General features: G+C 35.1%; 3 protein-coding genes and 1 pseudogene across 4 annotated transcripts; 3 read left to right on the top strand and 1 right to left on the bottom strand.

The window, feature by feature from the left end:
• The first annotated feature begins 5982 nt into the window (after positions 1-5982).
• LOC147514078 (Cornichon family protein) lies at positions 5983-8723 on the top strand. The gene is made up of 5 exons (XM_086597492.1): positions 5983-6242; positions 6328-6509; positions 7364-7486; positions 7574-7658; positions 8445-8723. Exons 1-4 carry the CDS (start codon positions 6168-6170, stop codon positions 7614-7616), a joined length of 423 nt encoding a protein of 140 aa, XP_086453618.1. The 5' UTR covers positions 5983-6167; the 3' UTR covers positions 7617-7658; positions 8445-8723.
• Positions 8724-9877: 1154 nt separating this feature from the next.
• On the bottom strand, positions 9878-14685 carry LOC147514079 (enolase-like). Its single transcript, XM_086597491.1, has 17 exons — positions 14532-14685; positions 14379-14442; positions 14216-14280; positions 13518-13565; positions 13329-13415; positions 13145-13225; positions 12912-13013; positions 12744-12824; positions 12545-12619; positions 12115-12177; positions 11940-12020; positions 11113-11307; positions 10974-11024; positions 10782-10870; positions 10501-10552; positions 10336-10392; positions 9878-10111 (listed from the first exon to the last, which is right to left on the bottom strand). Exons 1-17 carry the CDS (start codon positions 14598-14600, stop codon positions 10031-10033), a joined length of 1341 nt encoding a protein of 446 aa, XP_086453617.1. The 5' UTR covers positions 14601-14685; the 3' UTR covers positions 9878-10030.
• Positions 14686-17671: 2986 nt separating this feature from the next.
• Positions 17672-20544, top strand: LOC147514080 (chloride conductance regulatory protein ICln-like). Its single transcript, XM_086597493.1, is given in 6 exon segments — positions 17672-18236; positions 18370-18392; positions 18395-18437; positions 18531-18571; positions 18652-18731; positions 20278-20544. Coding segments are annotated over 6 exon segments (312 nt in total). The 5' UTR covers positions 17672-18181; the 3' UTR covers positions 20348-20544.
• Positions 20545-21655: 1111 nt separating this feature from the next.
• LOC147514081 (cytochrome P450 monooxygenase 76AD131-like) lies at positions 21656-23631 on the top strand (annotated as a pseudogene). Its single transcript, XR_015216124.1, has 3 exons — positions 21656-21754; positions 21844-22661; positions 22749-23631. The product of XR_015216124.1 is annotated as a cytochrome P450 monooxygenase 76AD131-like (transcript).
• The last annotated feature ends 1008 nt before the right edge of the window (positions 23632-24639 follow it).

The following is a 24639-nucleotide window of genomic DNA, read 5'->3' on the forward strand; positions in this document are numbered from 1 at the left end:
ACAGTCTATTATTATAAACATATGGTAAAAATATAAAGAAAAACCTTTCCTTTGTGAGCACGCAATCGAGTACAATGCTAGAGCACTGTGAAATTATCCCTCAAGCACAACACATACAGAAATGTGAGATGACCCCTCAAGGCACCACCACTCATAACTGATATCATAGGCTCAAAATCTGATTTTATCGCTTATCAAACCATGATCCCTCAGAGAGTAATACAAAGATTCAGTTACAAAATAAACAAACAAAACTTTCTTTTTCAAAACATGTGATCAAGCGCAATACACGACTAGCTGCAGACCCCGAGATATGCTAATATATTTCGAGATTAGCGAAAAATGCCAAAATATGCTAAGATATTTCGAAAAATATCACGAAATTTACTAGTTTGATAAAATAGTTTTTTAAAAAAAATCTCGGCTAAACATGTTTATTTAAAAATTGTTTTTAGAATAAGGGGTCGTTTGTTTTTCTGAGTCTCTGAATGCTAAATGTTGGATACTGAATGGCCCATCCTTGAATGCTGGATTGGTGAATTCTGAAAAACATATTTGTTTTCTGTTAGAATAACCTGGTTCTGAAGGCTGAATGTAAATCATTCGGACAATTTTACTCATACTATCTATTTTAAACACTAACTTGATTTATTGTAAAACAAAATATATATTATATTTGAGGAAGGGAGATGGATTATCGAAGAAAATAAATGATAAATAAATTTATTTAAAATATGCTTTCACAAAAATATTTTAACGGTTTATTTTCATATTTTGTTTATTTTCATAAAATATATGTGTAATCCTATTTTTAACAAAGTGGATATCATTCACCCCAAAAAATGAAAAAATCCCTTACGCCAACATCAAATTTTGAATAACCTATTTCAAATCCATAAAGGTCAAGGTAAGAAAGTAGATGAGTTCTTGAGATTGAGTTCTTAAGAAAAGGCAGGGAAAGAAGAGACTTTCTCGTTTCAAGTATTATAATTCAGCATTCAGGATAAACTTTGGTGTTAAATGCTGAATGCTGAAAGTACCACTGAATACTTAAATTACTTTAAAAAAAAAGAAAAATAAGTTTAGATCCCCTTAATGCTTAAAACTTAAGTTTAAGAGGCTCTGAATGCTGAATTCAAAAACAAACAAACAACCCCTAAATATATTTTTCAAAAAAATACATTTTGAAACAAATATATTTTGAAAAAAATATATTTTTTGAACAAATTAGATCCAAACACCCATGTAACCTAACAAGAAAAAGTGTTTTTCTCCACATACACTATGTGGAGAGACATAGCACGATCCCTCGAGGCAGCACAGTTGTAGATGATAACTGATATTCGAATAAACCTTATTATCTATGTAGAATGGGAAAGAAAACATGCTCAAGGGGAAATTGAAAAACAAATTTTACAAAATAATTCAAAAAAATTTGAAGATATTATCCTTTAAAGGCTTTTAAAAACAAATCTACAACGAGACATTACTTTTTTATAAATATTGAGCACGATCTACAAAGAGGTAAGGTGATCCAGTTATCCCTCGGGCATCACAAACTACGAGTTCCCTCCGACTCAAGGCTTCGCCGTCTACGTATATTGTGTAAAAAAAAAAAAAAAAAAACATTCAAGTAAATAATCACATAAATGAATATTATAAAAACGGAAGCAAACTACGTACTTTTTCATTGTGCTTTCAAAAACAATCTACAAAGATATGAGATGATCTCTTAGGCACCACGGTTGTAGATGATCTCACAGATTTAAATATAATTTCATATCGTCTGTGCATCAGAATGGGTAAGAAAACACGCTCAAAGGGGAATAACAATGAGACACAAAAGTTTTTTTAAAAACATTACACAATGAAATCATATATTTTGGAAATTTTTGTTTTTGTTTTTGTTTTTGTTTTTTTTTTAACTGCAATGAGCTGAGGCAATATCTAAATAAATGTTATTTTAGCAGAGTCTACAAAGACGTAAGGTGTGATCCTTCCAGCAACAAAAATTAGATGATCCCTCAAACTTGGACACACCCATAAAACCACTCCCATACCCCATAACTAACTAAATTTTTTGTCATACCCCACTAACCGCTTCAATCCAATAATATATCCCAAATTTATTTGGGGTATTTCCAATAGGGGCAAAAAACAAATAAAAACAACAACAACAATAATAACAGCGTGGTCTTGTAATCTTGCACTTCATAATTCAAAATCATTAGTTTTCGATTGAGACTTAGGTTGGACAAAAAACATAGGTATTTGTACTTGTCCATTGTAGTAATTAAAAGTATAATAATTTTATAAGTTCTCCCATTCGTCAAAATTTGATTTTTTTTTTTCTTCAATTTTAATTTGATTTTTTGTTTGTTTTTTGCATCCTCATTACTTTGGTATAGTTGATTCATGCTCGTGTTTATTGGTGAGAAAAATGTTGGTAGAGACTTAGAGTGCGAGGTAAATTATTGGAGAAGAATTCAAGAGCCTTTTTTTTTTTGAAAGAAATAATAAGAATAAGTAAATAACTTGTTTTGTCTTGATACGCCTAATAAAAAAGGGCAATTTAGGAATTTAAATATATTTAAAATAAATTTATTTGTTTATTTTAAAGTTGGGGTATGGAAGTGTTTTTATGGGTGTGTCCAAAATCACCCAAAAACAAAGACTTTATGACTACTTTTTTAACATGCTTTCAAACACTTCAAAGACATGAGATGATCCCTCAGGCAGCACTGTTGTAAGTGATCCCCAATACAGTAATGACGCTCATTGTCCAAGTACAATGTGCATGAAACATGTAATATAAAATAAAAATCAATAAACGAGTGCGTAAAATCAGGAGATCTACAAAGTAGCCAAGTAGGTTACTTTTTGGACAATGCTTTCAAGCAAAATTTGCAAAGACATAACATGATCCTTCAGTTTTAACAAAGAAATTTGATCAGTTGTGTATGATGATCGATAAGCAAGAAAACACCCTCAAACATATTTAAAAAGAAAAAAAAAACAATTGAGACAAAAAAGCAGCAGGTACGTGTTTACGAAAAAAAATTGCTAAAAATTTCTTTCACTCCGATAAGTTTGACTATCAAATTCAATGTATGAAAACCAATAAAATCTATGGTTAATTTGTCTAAACCCCCAACATTTGTCACTAGTTTATAATAAATCCCCCACATTTGTAAACTTCGTGATTTTCTCCACTCCGTCTGACTTCAATTATAATTCCGTTAGTATTCTAAAATTACCCCTAAAAAAGAACCGTTATTATATTTTATCTTTTTTCTATTTACACGTGTAATTTTAGTATGAGGTGAAATACTAGCAGAACTAGAATGGAAGTGAGACGGTGTGGGAGAAAATCGTGATGTTTACGAGTGTTGGGGGTTTTTAATAAACGTACTGGTGACAAATGTGGAGGGGTTTAGACAAATTAACCCTAAAATCTAATGTTAATTTATTTAAGTGTACCTTCAAGCAATTGAGCTACAATAACATGAGATGCACCTTCAAGGCCGCCCTGTCCTTATTTATGACTCACTTGACCACTGGCTTTATATATAAGAAACAGTTGCATAAGGTTTACACTTTGCGTTGGGGCTACGAACCACTTAAAATAAGAGTCATGTTATAGACAGACCCCATTTTGTATTAGGCAGACTCCGGCCCAATTTGGGGTATGTAATTGTGTTGGGCGCAACCTAGAGTGTTGGGCAGACCCCATCACCAAAGCCCGAACAAAAAAAACCGGAAATAACTAATTACAACTTCATTCGTAACCAGTCTTCATCCCAGCCTTCGTCTCCATTACAACCAGCATTCATCCCAACCTTCGCCTCTGTTACAACCAGCCTTCGTCCCAACCAAATTGTGTGAATTTATTCGCCCTCTCGATCTCTGTTGACTTTTAGATTGGCTCCCGATATTGTGTTGTGTTCTCCCTCTCGAAAAATGATTGATACTACAATTTAGTGTATCTAAGAACTAGTTTTAGCTTTTAAGTGTTATCTCCATAGAAGAATTGAAACCAATCAAGAGTACTGATTATGGGTGTAAGTGTGTTTGGTGCGTATACTATTACTTAGTCCAAACGGCCCAGCTAGATCAATTCTTCAAATCACAAACGACTGTACGGGACGACATTCAATTATTTTGAGCAACTCAGTGAAGCCGTATTTTTGTATTTCTAGACGACTCGTCAGTGCCACCCCAAGGCCAAATTTCCATAAGTATTTGAACGACTTCGTGATGTCGCTTTATACCAAGGCCCAAAATTTCGATATCGGTTAATATATCGGTGTACCCAAAAACCGAGATATATCGGATATATCGGATATCTCGGTTTTTTTGGTGACCAGTCCAAAGTTTCTAAAATATCGGATATCTCGCCGATATATCTCGGATATATCGGATATTTCGGAAATTTAAATATTAAATTATTAACAATTGGTCAAAAAGTCAACTGATATATATCGATTATCTCGAAAATATCGATTATATCGGCGATATAAACTTTCATATCGGAAATTCCGATATATCTCGGAAAAAAAGGAGTTCAATATTCGGTAGATATATGTCGGAAATATCGATATCGGTGTACCAATTTACCGAGATATATCGGCGAGATATCGGATATCTCGGCGATATTTTGGGCCATGCTTTATACTACTCCAAGACGACTTGGTGATGCCGCTCGCTTTTATACTACTGTACTCCCAAAGGACTTGGTGATGTCGCTCGCTTTATACTACTGTACTCCCATACTAATCCCGATTTCATCTTCTAATACATACGTGGAGCAACACTGAAGTAGAAGTTTTTAATTTATTGTCAAACACTTTACCGTGTTATTAAATACACGCCACCCATGGTTAGTTAGTTTGGTGGTGGTGAAGTACGTTAAGTAGGTTTGGAATTTTGTAGACGAGCCATTGATGGTTGTTTTGGATCCTCGTGGGATAGTTTCCTCCACAGATGCAATCAGTATGGTTTTTATCTGGGGTAGTGTGGCTTATCCCTTTGCGACTTGGAGGGATGAACAACTATGGTAAGATGCAAGTTGGAGTTTAAGTTGGTAAGAGGAAACCTGATGCAACAGTCAGTAACATAATAGCAGCCAATAGCTCGAGAAAAATGAAGTGGATACCTCTCTTTATAAGATATACTTTTATTTTGGCTTCGGTTGGAGAGTATCTAGAGATCAAAACTCCAACTAGGAAAGTCGACAAATACTAATCACATTATGTAGCTTTTGGTGGTGTCATTGACGAGTTGTGATGACAACAAGAATGGCTGGGCACTACTAGGGCAAGGATCATCACCAGATACGGTACAATCTCATGGAAGTGACCTTATTAAATACTTAAGTATTTTTCTAGTGTGGGTGAGAAACATAGAGAAGTTTTGTTTTCTTTTATTTTTTTCCCCTAATAAAGTAAATAAACATAGAGAAGCTTGGGTTCTTGGGTGCATTAAGAACTGCTCTTGATAGGCAGTCATGTAATTATTCAAGATCGCACACAAAGTTAATAACATCTCATAGTCATTTTCAAATCAATTTACTTGCTTCACAACTCCTTCGAAACGTAAAGTTCAGGTGTAATGGAAAGTGATACTGCTTTCAAATGATGAACCAGCAGAACGTGCCAATAATGCACATTGTGCACAACTCAATCAAATTCATTTGAACCAATTGCATTTCATGCGACATTTACTTGAAATTCAAAAGGCCTCCAATTCTTATTGATTTCACCCCAAATATACCAAAAATAGGGAGATAACACGAGAAATAAACCAATTCTCCAAACAAGTTTTTATTAAGAGAAGAAAAAGACAACAAAAAGTTGGCAACAGGCTAACTTTATTTAGTCTGGAAGGTGCCCAACCCATTAATTGGCACCGAGAGTTGCGTGGGAGTTAAAAACTCGGTTGGTGTCTGTATAAAACAAGGTCCAAGGCCCAGCCCAGTTAATTGCCCAGACAAAAAATTAACGTTACTTGCTACGGCGTAGAAGAAGGGTGTGAATCTTATTATATACCAAACTTGCAAGTACAAAAAAGGGATACCACAATTATATCTGAAAATAGCAAACAAAAAAAATATTTATTAATAATTCAATTGTGCAATCTTATTGAGGAGAGAGAGAGGAAGATTGGATATGGGCTTGGATCTTTATTCACTGCTCTTATCCTTCTTCTTTCTCATCAGTATTCTCGGCATTGTTGTATACCAGGTTCTTTTTTTTCTCCACACCCACATCTCCATTTTCATTACTCTTTTCATTTCAATTCATTTTCATTCTCCCTTTTATTCTGCAGTTGATGTGCTTGGCGGACCTTGAATTTGATTATATAAATCCATATGATTCAGCGTCACGGATAAATAGAGTTGTTTTGCCTGAGTTTATTGCTCAAGGAGTTTTATGCTTGCTCTTTCTCGTAACAGGCCACTGGATTATGTTCTTATTGTCCGTTCCGTACCTTTATTACAATGCAAGACTGTAAGTCTTTTTCCCATTTATATCCAACTAATTACAATGCAATGAATTGAAAATAGGACTCAAGCTTAATTGAACAAAGATGATTGATTTGGAAATTTGATGGTGCCACAGGAACATGTTTAGGTAACAAGTGTAAAGACATATGTGGTAATGTGGTATTGAATTCAGACTTGACCAATTAGGACGTTAGGTTGCCCCTGCAAAACAGTTGGTCTTTAAGAAACTACTACATCAGAAAAGTACTCAATTATGTATATTGTATAATACGTAGTGCTTTATGTGTGTGACTCATGCGCTGCACGGGACAATCTAGGCCTTTACTAATTTATCTCTTGCTTGAATTTTTGAGTTGGTATAAATGGTTATTATAAAGAGGAATTAGTCTTGTACAAACAGGAAGATAGAAAAATAAAAGCAGTCCTATCTTTCTCTGCTAGTCCACCAGGTTCTGAATGACTGGTAGAACGTATTATTCGATATTCATGTGCAGGATCTAATTTAAATTTAGAAGTACTATTTATTTAAGCATATTATTTCTTATGGTTTGTGGTGCATAATTCTGTATTTTTAAAATAGACCCTTTTAGGAGTACAAATGGGAAGTGTAGACCAAGTGATCAACTATACATATCTGGATATCTTGAAGTATTACTTAGTAAGACCAAGTATTTCCATATAAATGTATTTTCCTTTCTGTTTTTTAAGTATTATGTGTTATTACAACATAAAACAACCAGATATGCAGCCTCATTGCAATTGTGGTGTTATTAATTCTTGTATCCCTTGCAGTGCATGTTACTGAACACTAAGTATCTGCTAGTTTTGTAAGTTGAGATTTTGTGGTTCTGAGATCAGGTACATGCGGAGGCAACATTTGGTAGACATAACTGAGATCTTTAACCAGCTCAACTGGGAAAAGAAGCAACGACTTGTTAAGCTTGTGTATCTTGTTATTCTTCTCTTCCTCTGCATATTCTGGTATGCAACAGAAGACAATCTTCTTATGAGAGTATGAATGTAATTAAGAAACTCTATTTGTTTTAATATTATGATTATTTACTGTAGGATGATTTATAGCGTATTGGACGACCACGAATATTATGATTGACCCAGAGTGTAGCTTCATCCTTCCGACGCACAACTGGCCTCTGTAAGTGTCAAGTGTGTTGAAATTTTAGTTCTTTCTATATCACTATCATTATCTTGTGCATGGAACAAAAGTTTTGAGTTCGCCTGCATCCTATAAGTGGGATATGATTGCAGGTCATGTGTCCTTGTCTACATCACTTTTACTTTCTTGTTAACAAACATCAACTTGAGTATATAAATATGCAATTTTGTTATGTTGTATTACTGCCTAGTCTCTCGTACATTGATCTGAAGGTCACCATTTTGTTCTACTCATTCTTTTGGAATTTTTATTTTACCAATGCTAACTTACTAAGATTTAATTTTGCTTTTGTTTATTATGTCAAACTTTAGCTTGGAAATACATCTTTCTGTTAGTTTGGACGTATATAGATTTTCTAATACTGTAATTAAATTGACCCATATAGCCATGTGGTGTGATCTCATTAGTTGGTTTGACTGATTGAGTATATGTTGTTGTTTTTATGAATGACATCATTATAAGACTGGTGCTGCTCTCTTTTTCCCAAAGCGGAGTGTAGGGTTTTATGTACTTTAGGAGTCTGAGGTCTTTGTTGAGTCGTGGGTAAGGGTCTGATTGTGAAAGATAGCAACTTGAAGGCAGCCGGTTATCAATTTTGTAGACATTTGAAGTGGTCTATCTGCAGAATTTTTTTTGGATTGTTGTTTCTGTGTATTTTGTTGTATCCATTCATTCAAAATACCACCCGTTAGTAAATTTAATTTGGTTTTTAGAGGTTGCCTGTATGATATATTTAGTGATGCTCGCTGTTTGGTTTTGATGCAGATCTCTCTAAGAAGAGAAAGTCTTAACATGGTTCCAGGGAGAGTTACAACTCTACATGCAGATTGGTTTGGTGGTGTGTCGCATTACTTGTGTTGTAAATTATTATCGGCTTCTTGTTCCTAGATACCTCTAGCAATCTTTAGTTTCGAAAAGTGTTGTTAAAACATATTGAGATCAATGAGAATGTCCCAGAAAAATGGGGACACAGGGTTTACATGTGTGCCTTTTAGCTAAACAAAAGCTCTGAACGTGATTGCTGAAATTTGATTTTTGATCTCACTCGCTCTCTCTATTTACTTGTAAATAATCATCCCAATAAAGTTTTTTTTGGCAATTATGAATTCAGCATGAAAAAAGATTGGAACGTATAGTTACTTGTATCGTGGCTCCCTCAGGGCATAGCGAAGTGTGAAAGCCATGTGAGACTGGAAGAGGCTTCTTTGAATTTGTAAGCAACAAAGTTTTATGTTTTTTTCCAAATATTACCACAAAGTTGTATCTAATGCATTAAGAAGTGAGGAAATTCCGCTTGGTTATGCATGGTCGTGCTTCTATTTTCAGCATTGCGTTCTGAAGGACGATCATATTTTAGAACTTCCACAGGCCACAGCACCTCTTTGCTTTGGCTGTTGTGCCTCAGGTTGTTTGTCAAAGGACAAAAGCACAAGGCAGATAAATGGCCAGATACTTCAATGTGGGGACCTCCAAAAAGGAATGCCATATAAAAAACGGGTATCACCATGCTTATTGTGAGAAGGTGGGAACGTTGATGCATCTCCGTCTTAATAGACAGCGTCCATGCGACCAATAATGCATCTAGCCATCCAGGAAGATCAGTGATTGTGAATTGACAACCAATACTTTACCCACTCGACATCCTAGCTAACTTGCTCACACTCATGACTTCAGTTTCTCTCGTCTTGGCCAGAAAGAAGAAAAAGGATAATGCTTGCTCCCACGATTTTAGTTGGTTGATGGGCAGAGAGAGATGGAGGGACATATAATATATGCCGCTGTAGAGCAAGACGAGCTTGATCAGTAAGAAAGTTTGATTGTACTTGCCCAAATTAAAGAGAACATGAGGTCCGCCTTTCAGCAATTTAATCTGCTTGGTTTAGCACTTTAGGCTGTATCATTGTGTATTTCCCAATTCTGCATGAAGGAGGATGGTTTCTATCTTGTAATAATATTCACATATACGGTACACCGCCCTTTCACAGTTGTCAAATTTTTGGGATAGGAATTTACGGGCGTTTGTTGCAGAACCGCACTCAAGTTTAGCCACTTCTTAAGTTCGTAAGGTTGTAGATAAAGCCACAGGTTATAGATAATAGCCGCATGTTCAAACACCATGCATAGCACTAAACTTCTATGATGGTCATACGGACTAAACTAAGCTTCTAAGCTAACTTGGACAATCCAATTTATCTGTATGTCAAGAAAATAAGTTTGCGCGTTGATTGTTTTACCAATAGTAACCAAGAAAAAGTGACATCATACGAATGCATGCATCACTGAACCCAAAGGGAGATTATCAAACTAAACTAAACACGAGAACTGAATCTGCCTCATTCTGCCTAGATCTGTTAGTAAGGCTCAACTGGTGCTCGGAATTTTGCTCCAGCATAAATCGCAGCAGATCCAAGCTCTTCCTCGATCCTAAGAAGCTGCAAGCAACACACACCAGATGAGACATGTTAACAAAAAGGGGTTCATGGTTAACTCACTGTGCACAAACAATGTCAAAAAAAAATTATCACCACAAGAGAAATTTTTAATAAATAATCACATGGTTCGATTAATTATCACATATGTATCCCTTCCCGTGGATTAATTTGCTATCGTCCAGTTGACAATATCTTAATCCATTTCAAAGTGAAGGAAGAGTTACCTGGTTGTATTTGGCAAGGCGTTCTGATCTGCATGGAGCTCCAGTCTTGATTTGGCCCTGTATCAATATGAACAGACATGAGGAATAATCTCAAACTTCAACAGAACTCTACAAGCATCTGCAAGTAATGTACTAGGAAGAAAGAAAATAAACCAATAATCATACCGTGGCCAAACCAACAGAAAGGTCTGCAATAAACGTATCCTCAGTTTCTCCACTGCACCATTAATTAAACCAGTCAGAGAAAGGCTTACAATATCTATACAGTCTAACATATCTGACTATAAATATATTCCAGCAAAGGCAAAAACGAATGCCAATAATCAATGAATATATTGGAGGGATGAATCTGTTTCCTAAATTTCTGATATATATATCTCCAACATGTTTCTAGCCATAACTTTTGTGCATAAACAACTACATTCAGAGCATAGCTTTTACACTACCTTCGGTGGCTGGCCATCACACCCCATCCGGCATGCTTAGACATTCTTACGGCTTCAATGCTCTCAGTAACAGAACCGATTTGATTGACCTTGTCATTAAAAGAAATTGTCAAATCAAACACTTTTACCAGATTCATGATCAAATCATACACTATTATTTTTGACAACAAAACAGCACCGATTGAAAGGTACCTTCAGAAGAAGGGCATTGCAGGTGTTCTCCTTGATTGCCTTATCCACACGCTACATAAGCCACGGCAAAAAAAAAATCAGGAATGCAACAAAACCTTTTTTTTCTGATTACATGTCTTTTTAAAAATGATATATTCACCTTAGGATTGGTAACTAGTAGATCATCCCCGACAATTTGTACTTGCTGCCCCATCTCGCCAGTTAACTTGGCATAGTGTTCCCAATCATCTTGATCGAATGGATCTTCAATAGATACAATAGGGTAATCTTCCACAAAGGACTTGTAAACATTCTTCAAACTGTCCCCTGATATTTTTTGTGACCCATCATTTTTCTGCAAGAGAGAACTCTTCAGTTGCTGAGAATCTGATTATGCAACACATCATATACAATAACTCCAATACACGAAATTCACGAGTTAATAATTTTTCTTCTTCGTTTTTTCAGATAAACCATGAAACCTATCACTTCATGGGTTGTAAATCGTTACTCATATACACAAGAAGCCTAATAAGCTTTAAGTTGGAAAGTTTGTAGATGGAGAAGTCTATTTGAGTCATCTTCACCAAATATCAGTAGCAATTCATAAGCTAGCTCCCAATAAACCCAAGTTACATTGACACCGATAGGTGTGTCCGTATTTGACACGTATGCGAAGTGTCTGACACGGCGAAATATCAAATATTGAGGTATATCACATAAAATATGTCCGATAAGTGTCCAAAACGGACACATGGATACGCATCCGACACAGATTTTTTTCACAATTTGGCGTGCCATGTAACATAGCAATAAACTAGAGGAAACATAAAAAGTAAAATTACTAATAATGGAATCAATTTCATTACTCTACAATCCAGAGAAGCCATGCATCAATAATTTTGACCGTGATATCCAGGTACAGGAGTGTACATCTAATGGAGAACTCAAATATAAAAAAGCTGGATGCCTTTCCTTATTCCTCACCTCTTCTTTGAAATTTAAATCATAAGTCTTATCCTTGCCATCATAAAACTCAGAAGCAGCGACATCCATCCCAATCACAACCTGCCATAAGTGAAACATGCATAGCAGACTGAGTATTGTGGCATTCACTGAATAGCAATAATATCATGAACGGTAGGTTTCAAGATGGAATTACTTTGCCAGTATATCCAGCCTTTGCTATAGCAGTTTTCAGCAGTTCAAGACCCTCTTTGTTTTCCTGGATGCCAAATTACATATAAATGGTTAGACATGGACAAGAATATATTAATTATAATTCAAGTGATTACAGCCACAAAAAAACACACACACGAAGAAGAAACCACCTACATAACTCTACCAGCTAAGCCCTAACTAGAATAGACCTCGAAGAATCAGGCTCAACACTACTTTGAACAAAGATATAGGAAGCATTCACTAAAAACAGAAAACACTTGTTCCTCCCAAACACAAGCATTTGAAATCTTTCTGATGTCAACAATCTTGATTTAAAACAAATAAAACAAAAACTTCCTCAGGCAGACATTTGAAACATTATACTTATATTGCAAAGTTCTTTGGCCAAAAGGATTAAAGCAATTGCCAACCTGAATATTAGGAGCAAAACCACCTTCATCACCAACATTGGTAGCATCTTGACCATACTTTTTTTTTATAACAGCCTGAAAGACCCAATAAAAGTGAATTAGGAAGTCTAAATACTGTAACAACTTTAGCCAACAAAGGAAGAAAGAACTGTGGTAACTTCCAAAGAGAAGGAAAAAATAATAATATTAATGATCTTACTTTTAAGTGATGATATACTTCAACACCCATTTTCATTGCCTCCTTAAAAGAAGATGCCCCCACAGGAAGAATCATAAACTCCTATAAGAAGAAAATTAGAAATTGGTGTAATACGAATAAAGAGAAGACAACAATCAATCATTACAAAGCAGTGAAGATTATTGTTACCTGCATTGCCAGCTTATTGCCTGCATGTGAACCTCCATTAATGACATTGAATGCTGGTACAGGCAGCACTAAATTCTTGTTACCAGCAAGATTGGCTATGTGCTGCAGCCCAGAAGTGCAGGAAGCATAAGCCAGGAAACAATTTGCATGGTGTTGTTATAAAATATTATATAACAAGAAATATATATCTCCAAACGCTGAAAAACAAGAATATAGTGGCAATTTGCATATACCTTGTAGAGAGGGATCTTATTCACACTAGCTCCTGCTTTACATAGAGCAAGGGACACAGCCAATATTGCATTTGCACCAAGCTAACATGTCAAGAAAAGGTGAAAACAAGTAGACTGAATGAGTATTCTGGGAGCAGTGCAACGTTATGGCAGTACAAAGTCATATGTAAATCAAGATCAATACCTTTTGTTTGCACCAACCCCACTCATTGACTGTTCCATCCAACTGCTGTACCATGAAGTTGTCAATCTCAGTCTGCTTTGTTGGATCCTGTAAGCTCATGTGGCAATATATCATGATGTTGGCGCACTAATTATCAACCAATCATGCTATAAGCAACCAAATGGATCTTCTGAAAGGGTTTCACAGTACCTTGCCAATCAATGCAGGCCCAATAATTGCATTTACATTCGCCACAGCCTACAAATAAAATATAAAAAACATGGACAGCACAATCAGTTTCAGACTTCTCCATATAGCCATCCGGAGATTTGCTCAAGACAATATTTAAAAAGAAAAATGTGGAATGGTGGTCTTGTATCCAGGACCCTTTATACGTTTACATATAGTTTCCAAGATAAACAAAAGAAACTGTAATCAGAAAAGTACAGTGCAAGCAAGCAACATACAACCTTGAAAAGACTCTGTTAAAACCTGTGAGCACAACTAGAGACACCAAATTTGTTGGTACATTAACCAGTAATTACATTTCATCTTCTTAAAGAAATACAACTTCACAACAAGTTCTACTTTCTAGTGACATCTCTGACTTAGTCTAAAAGAATTGATTTAACTCCTGAGATCTAATTATTTATTGGCATGGGCAGAGGGGAAAAACAAAGGTAAACCCCACTCCAAATATCTACTTACTCCATCCTACATTTTCATATCATATATTCTAAAATATTGACATAGTATGTGTCCATCCATCTTAATCATATTCAACCTACCCAAACCATCACTTAACATTAGTGTTTACCACAACATCATTCATCCTGGAAACACCAATAATGCTTAAAATCTCAAACTCATAGTGTGACACATAACAAAGTTAACTACAAACCACTAACCTTAGAGACACCTTTCCCAAGGTAATCTGATCCCCCATCTCTTAATTCCAAAGCTTCATAAATACCTACAACATTATTAAAAAAAAAATACAGTTACCAGTTTACCACACACACACACACACAAATGGACATGTAAAGCAAACAAAATTGATTTAATCATTACCAGTTGAAGCACCACTGGGCACAGCAGCTCTGGCTAGTGTTCCATCAGAAAGAATAATGTCCACCTAATAAATTCACTTAACCCAATAAGTCACATCTCCAAAAAAACATTTAACAACTAGATTAAACTACATTGGGCAAAAATATATATTACTTCAACAGTTGGGTTTCCACGGCTATCAAATATTTGTCTAGCTTTAACACTTTTAATTGTTTCTCCCATTTTTTCTTATTTTCTCCAAAACACGCACTAACAATATCGTAAATAACGACAGCATTTGTGTTTGACTGTTTGGGCGTATTTATAGGAAGAGTGGGTGGGGTAGGTTATTTACACACAGGTGGGGGTATTGTGAACGTTGGTTAATAGAAAGGTGATTTGGATGGTTGAGATTGTTAGTTAAGATGAGTAGCTTGACCATCACGGAATGCTTGGGTACGAGTGGAGTAGTTTACAAAGAGCATATTCTCACGGGATTCTCTTTGTAAAATTATGGAATTTTTTGCTCCCAAAAAAATACCACCGATTGTACAATTTCTAGATTGTCCATTATATTTTTATCTATAATACTTTAAAGAACGCGACTGTTAGCTACAGTCCCGCAAGAAAAATTATTACTATTGAATTAATTATGTAACTCTTAAGAATATCCTCTTTTTTTATCATTTGTTATTTGCCCCTCTATTTTTTTTTATTTACCTTTTTTACCCCTATCTAAAAAGAGAGAAAAATTGTTGGGGGCTTTTCATGGACACTTGGAAGAGAGAAATTCCAGATGAGAGAGATAAAATTTCTAGATTAGCCATTACCATTCTAGTTTTTGTAAAGTGTTAAACAACGGAAGGCAAGAAAAATTACTTTAATTAATAATATGTACAATAGTAAGAATATCCTCAGTTTTTTTTATCACATTCGTTAGTTGATCACGGTGAGCTCGGTTGTTGCAATATTGATTTTTCCATAATCTCTGTTGAAAATTTTGAAGCGTCTGCTCATATTGACGCAACCCACTTCATTCCAGTTTAGAGAAGAAGGGTCTAAGGATGTTTCAAAATTCGACTTCCTACTTGATGTATTGGAGTAAACTAAATCTTCCTTCAATAACTTCTTCGGAAAAATGAAAACCTCGGGCTTCACAGTCATTTTTTTCCAAATAACTTGGAAATTGAAACCTTGCGCCTTCACAGTCTTCTTCTTCCGAATAACTCTTTGTGTTTAGATCTTGTAACCGATTTGAGGGGTTTATATTGTAATGACTTCTAATAAATGAATGAATTTTATGTATATGTTTATATAACATATATCTTAAACAAAACTGTTTTATAATTCCCAGTTATGTTGAAGAAGACAATTTCTAGATCATGATCAGCTTGTAGTGAATAAGATCCATATTTGTCTCCTAACTCTCCACCTTCTTTAATATATCCTAGCCCACCTACAGTCTTAAGTCTATTATTGTTTTATTGTGAAAAAAAAAAGTTTACTATTTGTTTTTCATTTATTTTAATCCGTTAGATAAACGGTTTTACATTGGAAAATTAGAAATTATAAAATCGCATTAAATCCTTTCATTTCCCTAGCGTTTTCGTCTTCTCCAATAAAAAACAAACACGCCTCTGTAACTAATTAAACTTCTTATTAAAAAAAATAAGTGGTTGTCTAACTTTCCGGTACCCTTCCCATTAAAAACTTTGGTATAAAACTGGGAATACGGAAACTAATTGGAAAATCTGGTATCCGCTTTATATATAAGATTATAATAAAAAAGATTTTCATTCGGAATTCATTTCAGAAAGTAAATTCATGAGTCCGGTAAATTCATGAGTCCGATAACACATAATGCATGAAAATTGTGATATATAGTCCGGACTCCGGAGAACACATAACTTTATGCCATAAGCCACAAACAAGAACAGAGTGTCAGTTCCTGATTTTATATATATAATAGATACAAAAAGTTTAGATGGATAAAAGCCTCGGGATATTTTTTGAGGAAATTGAATTCCTGGTCCTGCACGCGAACTTGCAGATATTGTCATCGAACACTTACATATGTTAGGCACACGCACATTTGCAGATATTGTCCTCCAAAAGTTACAAATGTAAAATGGGGAATGTTTCTACTTGTTAAACGTGGTTGATATTTAATCTAATGATGTTGCAATTCTTCCATTGTATTTTATTTTGGTTGTATTATATTTTATTAAATTTATGAAGTTTGCTCATGACATTTGAAACATGGATTCATACAGTAATCAATAAAAGTCCCTAGCGTTTTCGTCTTCTCCAATAAATAAACAGACACACCTCCATAACTAATTAAACTTCTTTAACATCTTATGACAATTTATCAAATTGAAGCAAACACTTCAATATTATTTATACCATTCTTTTGTCTTATTTGTTTTTTTTTTTTTTTTTTTTTTTTTTTTTTTTTTTTTTTTTTTTAGAATTATTTCTATCTCTTGTATAATTATTTGTTAAATAAATCTATTGAAATTTCAAGTTGTGACATTGTTGTTTGGCCACGATCTGCTACAATGTTATAGGTGTAGGATATTTTTTTATTCTTCTACTCTTCCTCATATATTTATGTTCTCTCTGTCTACTTCACTTTGTATTTCTGTTACTTTTATCAATAAAATTAAATTAAAAAAAAAATTGTGGAGAGACTATTAAAGAAAGAATAAAGAAAATGTTAAGATCAATTTTGACAATAATTGTTATCTTATAAATTTTTTGTTATAAAAAAAAAATGTTTGTGGGGGAGACTATTAAAAAAAGAAAAAAGAAAATGTTATGATCAATTTTTACAATAATTATTATTTTATAATTTTGTTGTTATAAAAACAAAATGTTGGTGGAAGAGACTATTTAAAAAAAAAAAAAAATATTAAGATCAATTTTTACAATAATTGTTATCTTCTAAATGTTTTGTTAAATAAACTAAGTGTTTGCATTCATATAAAATAACATAAATAAATCATATCGATCTATAAGATAAGATGTAACAATTTTATTGGAATTTTGTTTAGGGACGATTGACTTGAGCCGCCCCTTCTCACACTCTTTTACTTTTTAATGTAATTTTTTTTTTACTGTTTGTTATTTGTAATGTGTGTTTTTGTTTTTGTTTGCTGAAAAGTGGTTTGGTTGAGTGACGTGGACAAGTGGACAAGGAGAAAGGATATGTGGTTGATTCATCCTACTTCTCTAGAGATCCTGAAACTTTCCCCTCTCCTTGTTTCATTTATGCTCAGGTTACTTCAATATTTTTTTCACTTATTTCTCTACTAGGTTTTTTTGTTATGTTTGACTTGTGAAGTTGTTGACCTGATTAACTACTTGATTTTTGCTTAATATATAACTTAATTATGTTAATGTCTAATCTCTACACTATATATGATATCCGGGTTTTGAGTAACCCACTCTCCACTATCAATCTCCCTATTTACTCAATTTATAAACAACTCCCTCACAAAAATTAGAACAAACCCCTTTATTAATAATTTTAAAAAACCCCCCTAATGTCACTTAAATGATTTAACTAATTTTAGAACAAGCCCTCTTTAATTAAGAATTTAGAAAAAAACTTCCTAATGTCACTTAGGAAAAAAAAAAGTTTGCATATAATCAAAATAATTAGAAAAAGAAATTCCCAACTTTTTATAATCTTTTTTGTGATTTCACCAATGCAACCTTCTACTTATTGAGTTTGTTTGTAAAGAGTTTGATTTAGTAATTTTCTTTTGAAGATTGAGACCGAAGCTGGTGAATACGATGACTCAGAAGGCAATGAAACCATGGACCTGTCCAAGATCACCGATATGAGGCTTGTTCCTTCAGACCCCAGCCAATGTACGTCATTGTGTAGTCTCATGATTAAACGTTTGTATGAAGCATTTTGGTTAATTTCCTATATTGTGATGCCTGCTTACTATAGGAATACCTGCATACTAATGTTCTGTTTCCTCGACCTTCTTATGTGTAGTGGATGCTCTTTTTGACTTCTTTTGTGACTTTGTGAGTGCGCTGAGCTGAATCCTGAACCTAATGAAGGTTAGCATCCTTTTGTTGATTGCTTTTTTGGTATGAAAGTTTCTGTCCCGTTTAGTCATTTCACATTATTCTTTGATCTACATAATCCATTAGAACAAGAGGAAGAACACAATTGGATTACTAGGGCTGGCCAGGTTTGTTTTACTGACTTGAACTCTCTTTTCCATTCTACACCTCTGATCTTATCTCTAATGCATGTTTTAAGCATTTGCAGAAGGAGAGTTTGAGTGGCAGATATCTGAGGATCCTGCCATTCCCATTAGTTATACGAATGGGAATCATGGCTATGCTTAGGTATGCAATGTTGTTTTGTTAATGAAGGATAATTTTCTTAACATGAGAATGATAACAGCTGCCGTTTACTAGGAAAGTTATGATGAAATGTTTAAGTACAATTTCCTTCCACGGGGCTGGGATGCGACCTTTGTTTGAAAAAATTGGGATCATAGTTTGAAATAAATGCACATGCTGCCATCAGATCAACATTAGCAGGGCATCATCTTTCTTTTCAGAGTGCTGCCCCGCAATTGTTCTCCACAAATTTCTGGACTATTGCAGACACACACACACACACACAATCTGTATAAAGATGCTGATTTGTTACATGATTTAATATACTTGCTCCTTGGTGGTATTGCCAATTTTTTAAGGCTCCATGTATTGAGCAATCTGCAGCCGACAGAAAAACACACACACAAATAGTTGTGTCAATAACGATTTGTCTTAAAAAACTTATGGTTGCAAAGGTGTCTCTTATGCACTTGAAATCTTGAATGCACTTCCTTTAAAACTTAATGACATGCTTTATGTGTACATGCATCCTCGTGTTAAGACACACCTGAGAAAGTGAGGAGTCTACAACTGTAGATATGGCATTATATATTTCTATAAGGTATTGATAATGAAAAAAGTATCGTTTGGTGAAGATGCTCTCTTCACCATTGAGTTCATCCTATGGAAATACAATATCGTGTCTACATTTCTAAACTTGTCAAAGTTGTTGCAGAACTGAGTTCTGGTTTGGTCGTGCTGTAGTTAACTTGAACTCCATGCTAATATGGTCAGAAGGTGTGGACGAAGTCATTATTATTGAATCCCATCCCCCTGCCGTATATGTTAAAGTTCAGTAACAGTGCAAAGTAGGCCTATGTTACAAAAACAAATTAGAAAACACTACAATCAAGCAACCCTGTATGGCTCATATCCCATCACTCTGTGTCTAGGAGTTCATATGGAGCACACACTATGCTTTATATTAGAGTATTTAGACAAAGCTAGTTAGTTAGGGGTGGTCTATGATGTATGATTCTCCAGGACTGTGGTGGTTTCTATCAATCTTTATTTTATAGACAATTATGCAAATTCAAGTATGAGAACTGATTTTATTTTATACTTACGGTTTAGAATGTGGAAGAAAATTTCATGTAAAGTACCTTTCGTTCATCACCCTTTGTCCAACAGTTTCATATTTGGAGCACTGAATGGCTCATAGTGTGCCTCACATTTTGGGCATAGCTATTATGATGTCTTATTCTCCTGGAGACTGATTGTTGCTATCAATCCATATACATACAATGATTATTAGGATAATAATACTTTTTAAGTCGCTGTCTCTCTTGCCTGCATTTTTGGATGTACATTTCATCTCCTTGCGAAATAAAATAGCAATCCATCTCTGGGTATTGATGTTGTTTCAATCTCAAATTCTTTGGACTAGGTGTTCGGTTGTTTTTGAGCTTTTTTGTGGTGAGGATGACTAGAGTGTTTGCTTATACACACTGTCTAGTATGTGCTAGGACTTTACATTGTAAAGTAATTCTCCTTTCCTTTTTCATTTCAGCTCCAAATCGATGATCAGCGCTTTGATGATGCGGATGAAATGGACCGAGAGACACAGTGGGAACCAATGAGCTGTACTGTGCATCTTTATTCAGTTTTTAATTTGCTTTCTTTACAAGGGTTATTTGTACTTTTTGCGAGGTGTAGTTGCTTGTAAACTTTTGGTTGTGCAGACCGTATATATGTATGTCATAACGCCTTTAACCTTCTGAATATCTCAGTTAAGATTTCAGAGTAGTTAGGTCCCGAAATGAAGTAAATTCGAATCTATCCAGTTCCTTTGATTATCTTTTTCATCTCAACGAGTCTGTAAACAGTAAAGTGCTTGTAGGCCAGGAAAGTGTATTTTCCAGGTTAAGTGATATTTTCTTCTAGTGGGATTTCTCAATATGCAGGACTTGCTCCATATACAGTTCATGTGGCTAGTTGTTTGAGCTGAACCTTCACCTTTGATATAGATCCCACTTTGGAAGTTCACCAGTCACCACCACTCTTATTTTGTTTACGTGTGAGTTGGAAGGTGTACACTATTCGGATATCACAAGAATGAGACGGAGAGGAAAATTTATGATTTATGATTTATTTTATTTTATTTATTTATGATTATTTTTTTTTCCTGGCGATATGTGTTCACTATCACGGATGTATAATTGAAAAAACAATAAATGTACAGGTAGAGCAGCCATTAGAATTTCGAGTCAAGATCTGTTTCGAGTTTTTGAGGACTGGCTAAGTAGGCTCTACATCTATATACTTAGAATCTGATAGATGCTGTGTGTGCGTGCGAATGTATAAATTTACTAGGAAGCCGGAGCTCAAGTGTTCTATTCTTCACATGGGACGGACAGTCTCATGAAATGGATCAGGTTCAAGGTAACAATGACAAGAGTCCAGTCACAATTCGTACAGTTCTGTACTTACAAAGTCTATCTAGAAAAGTTGAGATCGGATTTATGTTGATTTTTTTAATTTTGGCAGTCCTTTGTTACAAAGTCCTCTGCTTGTTTTTTCTCTTATTTTTTTAACCTTGTTTTCTCTCGCATTCATGCCTTTTCTTTGGTTTCTTCTATGTTTATTTTCCGCTAATCAGGTTTCCTCTACTTAGAAGCGATGTATTTTAGGGGACTTGGACTTTATCTTTGTAGCTACATTCTACTTTTAGAGATCGGATCATCAATATCATCGATAATTGGTATATTTTATCTTCTGATGTTAGTATTTCATTCGGTCACTGTCTTATTAAATGGTCTAGATTAAAATCTCTTTTATCGTATATAAATGATATAAGGGTGATATGTTGAAGTTATTCTACCCTCGTAGTGTATTTGTAGCCTTGTAAGCGTTTGCTTACTGCTTTTGTTTTAATTTTTATAAAGATAATGACTAGAAATATGATCCTCAATCTTGCAATTAAGATTTTGTCTGTAGTTGGTCATGGTTGGTCATGTTGTGGGAAGGAAGCAACATTGATCGCAAAGGTGCTAGAGTTGTTTTTACTATGTTCATTATTTTTCTTGTGGTTTGTTGGTACAAATGGGTGGTGAACAACATCTTTAGCAAGGGGTAGTTTCCATTACCACCAGGTCCGCGAGGCTTGCCATTGGTAGGAAATCTTCCATTTCTTGAAGCTGATCTGCACAAATATTTCACAAAGTTAGCTCAAATCTATGGTCCACTTTTGAAACTTAGAATGGGCAAGAAATTATGTGTTGTATTGAGTTCACCTGATTTGATCAAAGAGGTTCTTAGAGATCGTGACGCTACCTTTGCCAACCGTGATGCTCCCATTGCCGTGTTGGCTGTGACCTATGGTGGACTAGACATTGCTTGGAGTCCTCATGGCCCAATGTGGCGAATGCTTCGCAAGGTTCTTGTCCGACAAATGCTAAGCAATAAAAGCCTTGAGGCTTGTTATGGTCTCAGGCAACAAGAGGTTCAACAAAAAATGAAGGATTTGTACACTAAGATTGGTACACCAATTAATATTGGCCAGGAAGTGTTTCTAATGACCTCTAATGTGATATTGAGCATGTTGTGGGGAGGCAGACTACATGGGAAAGTGAGGAGCAGTGTTGGAGCCGAGTTTCAAATGGGGTGGCAGGATTGCTGAGTTGTTAGGAAAGCCTAATGTTTCCGATATATTTCCAGTTCTTGCACGTTTCGATATACAACGCATTGAGCATCGAGCAAAGGAGCTTTTGTCTTGGTTTGATAAAATCTTTAATTCAATAATTGAAGAGAAGCAGAGAAAGGATGCATCAGGGAGCAAACACAACTTTCCAACAGAATGAAAACAAGGGTTTTTTATAGTTTCTTTTGGAGCTCCAGGAGCAACAAGATGCTAAAACACCTTTAACCACACTGCAACTTAAGGCCTTATTCATGGTATGTTCTGCCAATTCTAATTGCTACCAATTCTGTAAACTTCTATTGCTATGATTTTGAGCTTTCTACCTTAATGATGTAATACAGGACATTGTTGTGGGTGGTGGTACGGACACGACATCAACAACCTTAGAGTGGGCGATAACGGAGATGATGCAACGTCCAGAAGTAACGAGAAAAGCTCAAGCAGAACTGGAAGAGGTAGTAGGAATGAACAACATGATAGAAGACTCACATTTGTCCCAGGGTGCACTATTTGGATGCAGTGCTGAAGGAGACCCTCAGGTTGCATCCTGCACTGCCTCTCTTGGTTCCCCACAGCCCAAGTGTTTCATGCACAGTGGGGGTGGTTATACCGTCCCTAAGGGTGCTAGAGTTTTTTTCAACGTATGGGCCATGCATAGAGACCCCGAAGCTTGGGAGAATCCTTTTGCCTTTCATCCAGAGAGGTTCCTAGATGTTTCTAATAAGGGTTAACGAATATTACCCCCACTAGATGAGCCAATTAGGATTTTCCCCCACTAGATTTAGATGGGAAATTAGGGTCTCCCCCAAATACACACAAAAAAAACACGTTTAAGTGTGAGAACTAATTTATACCATTTGGATATGGGAGAAGATATGTGCAGGGATTCCACTAGCTGAAAGGATGCTAATTTATATATTGGCTTCGCTATTGCATTCATTTAAATGGAAGTTGCCAGAAGGAACTACGCTCAATTTTACGGAGAAGTTTGGGCTTGTTTTAAAGAAAACAACACCACTAGTCATCATCCCTACTCCAAGATTGTCGAATCTTGAGCTCTACAATTAATAGAAGTGGGTAACAGTATACTAAATTTAAGATAACTTTCGTTGTCTTTGCATAGTGTGATAACTTGTTTTTTTATTTTTTTATTTTGGAAGTTTCTTCCATCCTTGGACCCTTCCATTTGAAACTTTATGTATGGATGGATTGTTCTTATGTTAGTGATTGAGTATTTCTAGGGGATGGCTGTTGAATTTTGTCAGAAGTTTTCAATGCAAAATATTGTCACGTTTAAGTTAGGACGGATCGATCCTTCAGGATCAAATGCGTTTAAAGTTAAGGACGATGCTTCCTTGATCATGAATAATACTTTATATGTCAATGTCCCGTTCAATAAAGTTTTCTTTGAATTGAAGGAGTGATTAGTATGTGAGATGTACGGTTAACTGAAAACATAGTCTTATAACACCAAATTTTCTAGTGTAGGAATCAGAAACAGAACCTTCACAACTCCAAATGGTCATAGTATAGTACTTATTTCTCCCTACTTTTGTCATGAGAAACTCTCCTGTAGTAATTAAGTCAACTGCTTGTTTTTTCTCTTTTCTTATCCTTGTTTACTCTCAATTTCTGCCCTTACTTTGGTTTCTTGACTTTCTTCTACTTGCAATCGATGCAGTTATAAAACTTACTGTTTTTATTTGTAGATTCCTTCTGCTCCATTCTCAATCTAGAAATCAATATCATCGATAAGAAGTCAATATTTGTATTTCATTGTGTCTGTCTTTATATTAAATGGTCCAAGTATAAATGTTCAGGGTAATGTGATTTGAAGTATGAATTTTTAGGCGCTCTATATCAGTTAAAGCATGCTCTTATATTAGTACTCGAGTTGGAAGGTTTTTTTTCATGCTTATAGTGACAAAGAAATATGATTTTCAGTCTTGCCAATAAGATTCTATGTATGGTCATGGTGGTGGGATGGAAGCAACATTGATCGTGAAGCTGCTAGATTTCCTTTTACCATTTTTATTATGGTGCTTGTGATTTGTTGGTACAAATGGGTGGTGAACAACAGGTTCAGCAAGAGGCAGTTTCCATTGCCACCAGGTCCGCGAGGCTTGCCAATGTTAGGAAATCTTCCATTTGTTGAGGCTGATCTGCACAGATATTTCACAAAATTGGCTGAAGTTTATGGTCCAATTTTAAAACTTAGAATGGGCAATAAAT

Source organism: Coptis chinensis, chromosome 3 (assembly GCF_015680905.1).
Source record: "Coptis chinensis isolate HL-2020 chromosome 3, ASM1568090v1, whole genome shotgun sequence".
NCBI classification, from domain to species: Eukaryota; Viridiplantae; Streptophyta; class Magnoliopsida; order Ranunculales; family Ranunculaceae; genus Coptis; species Coptis chinensis.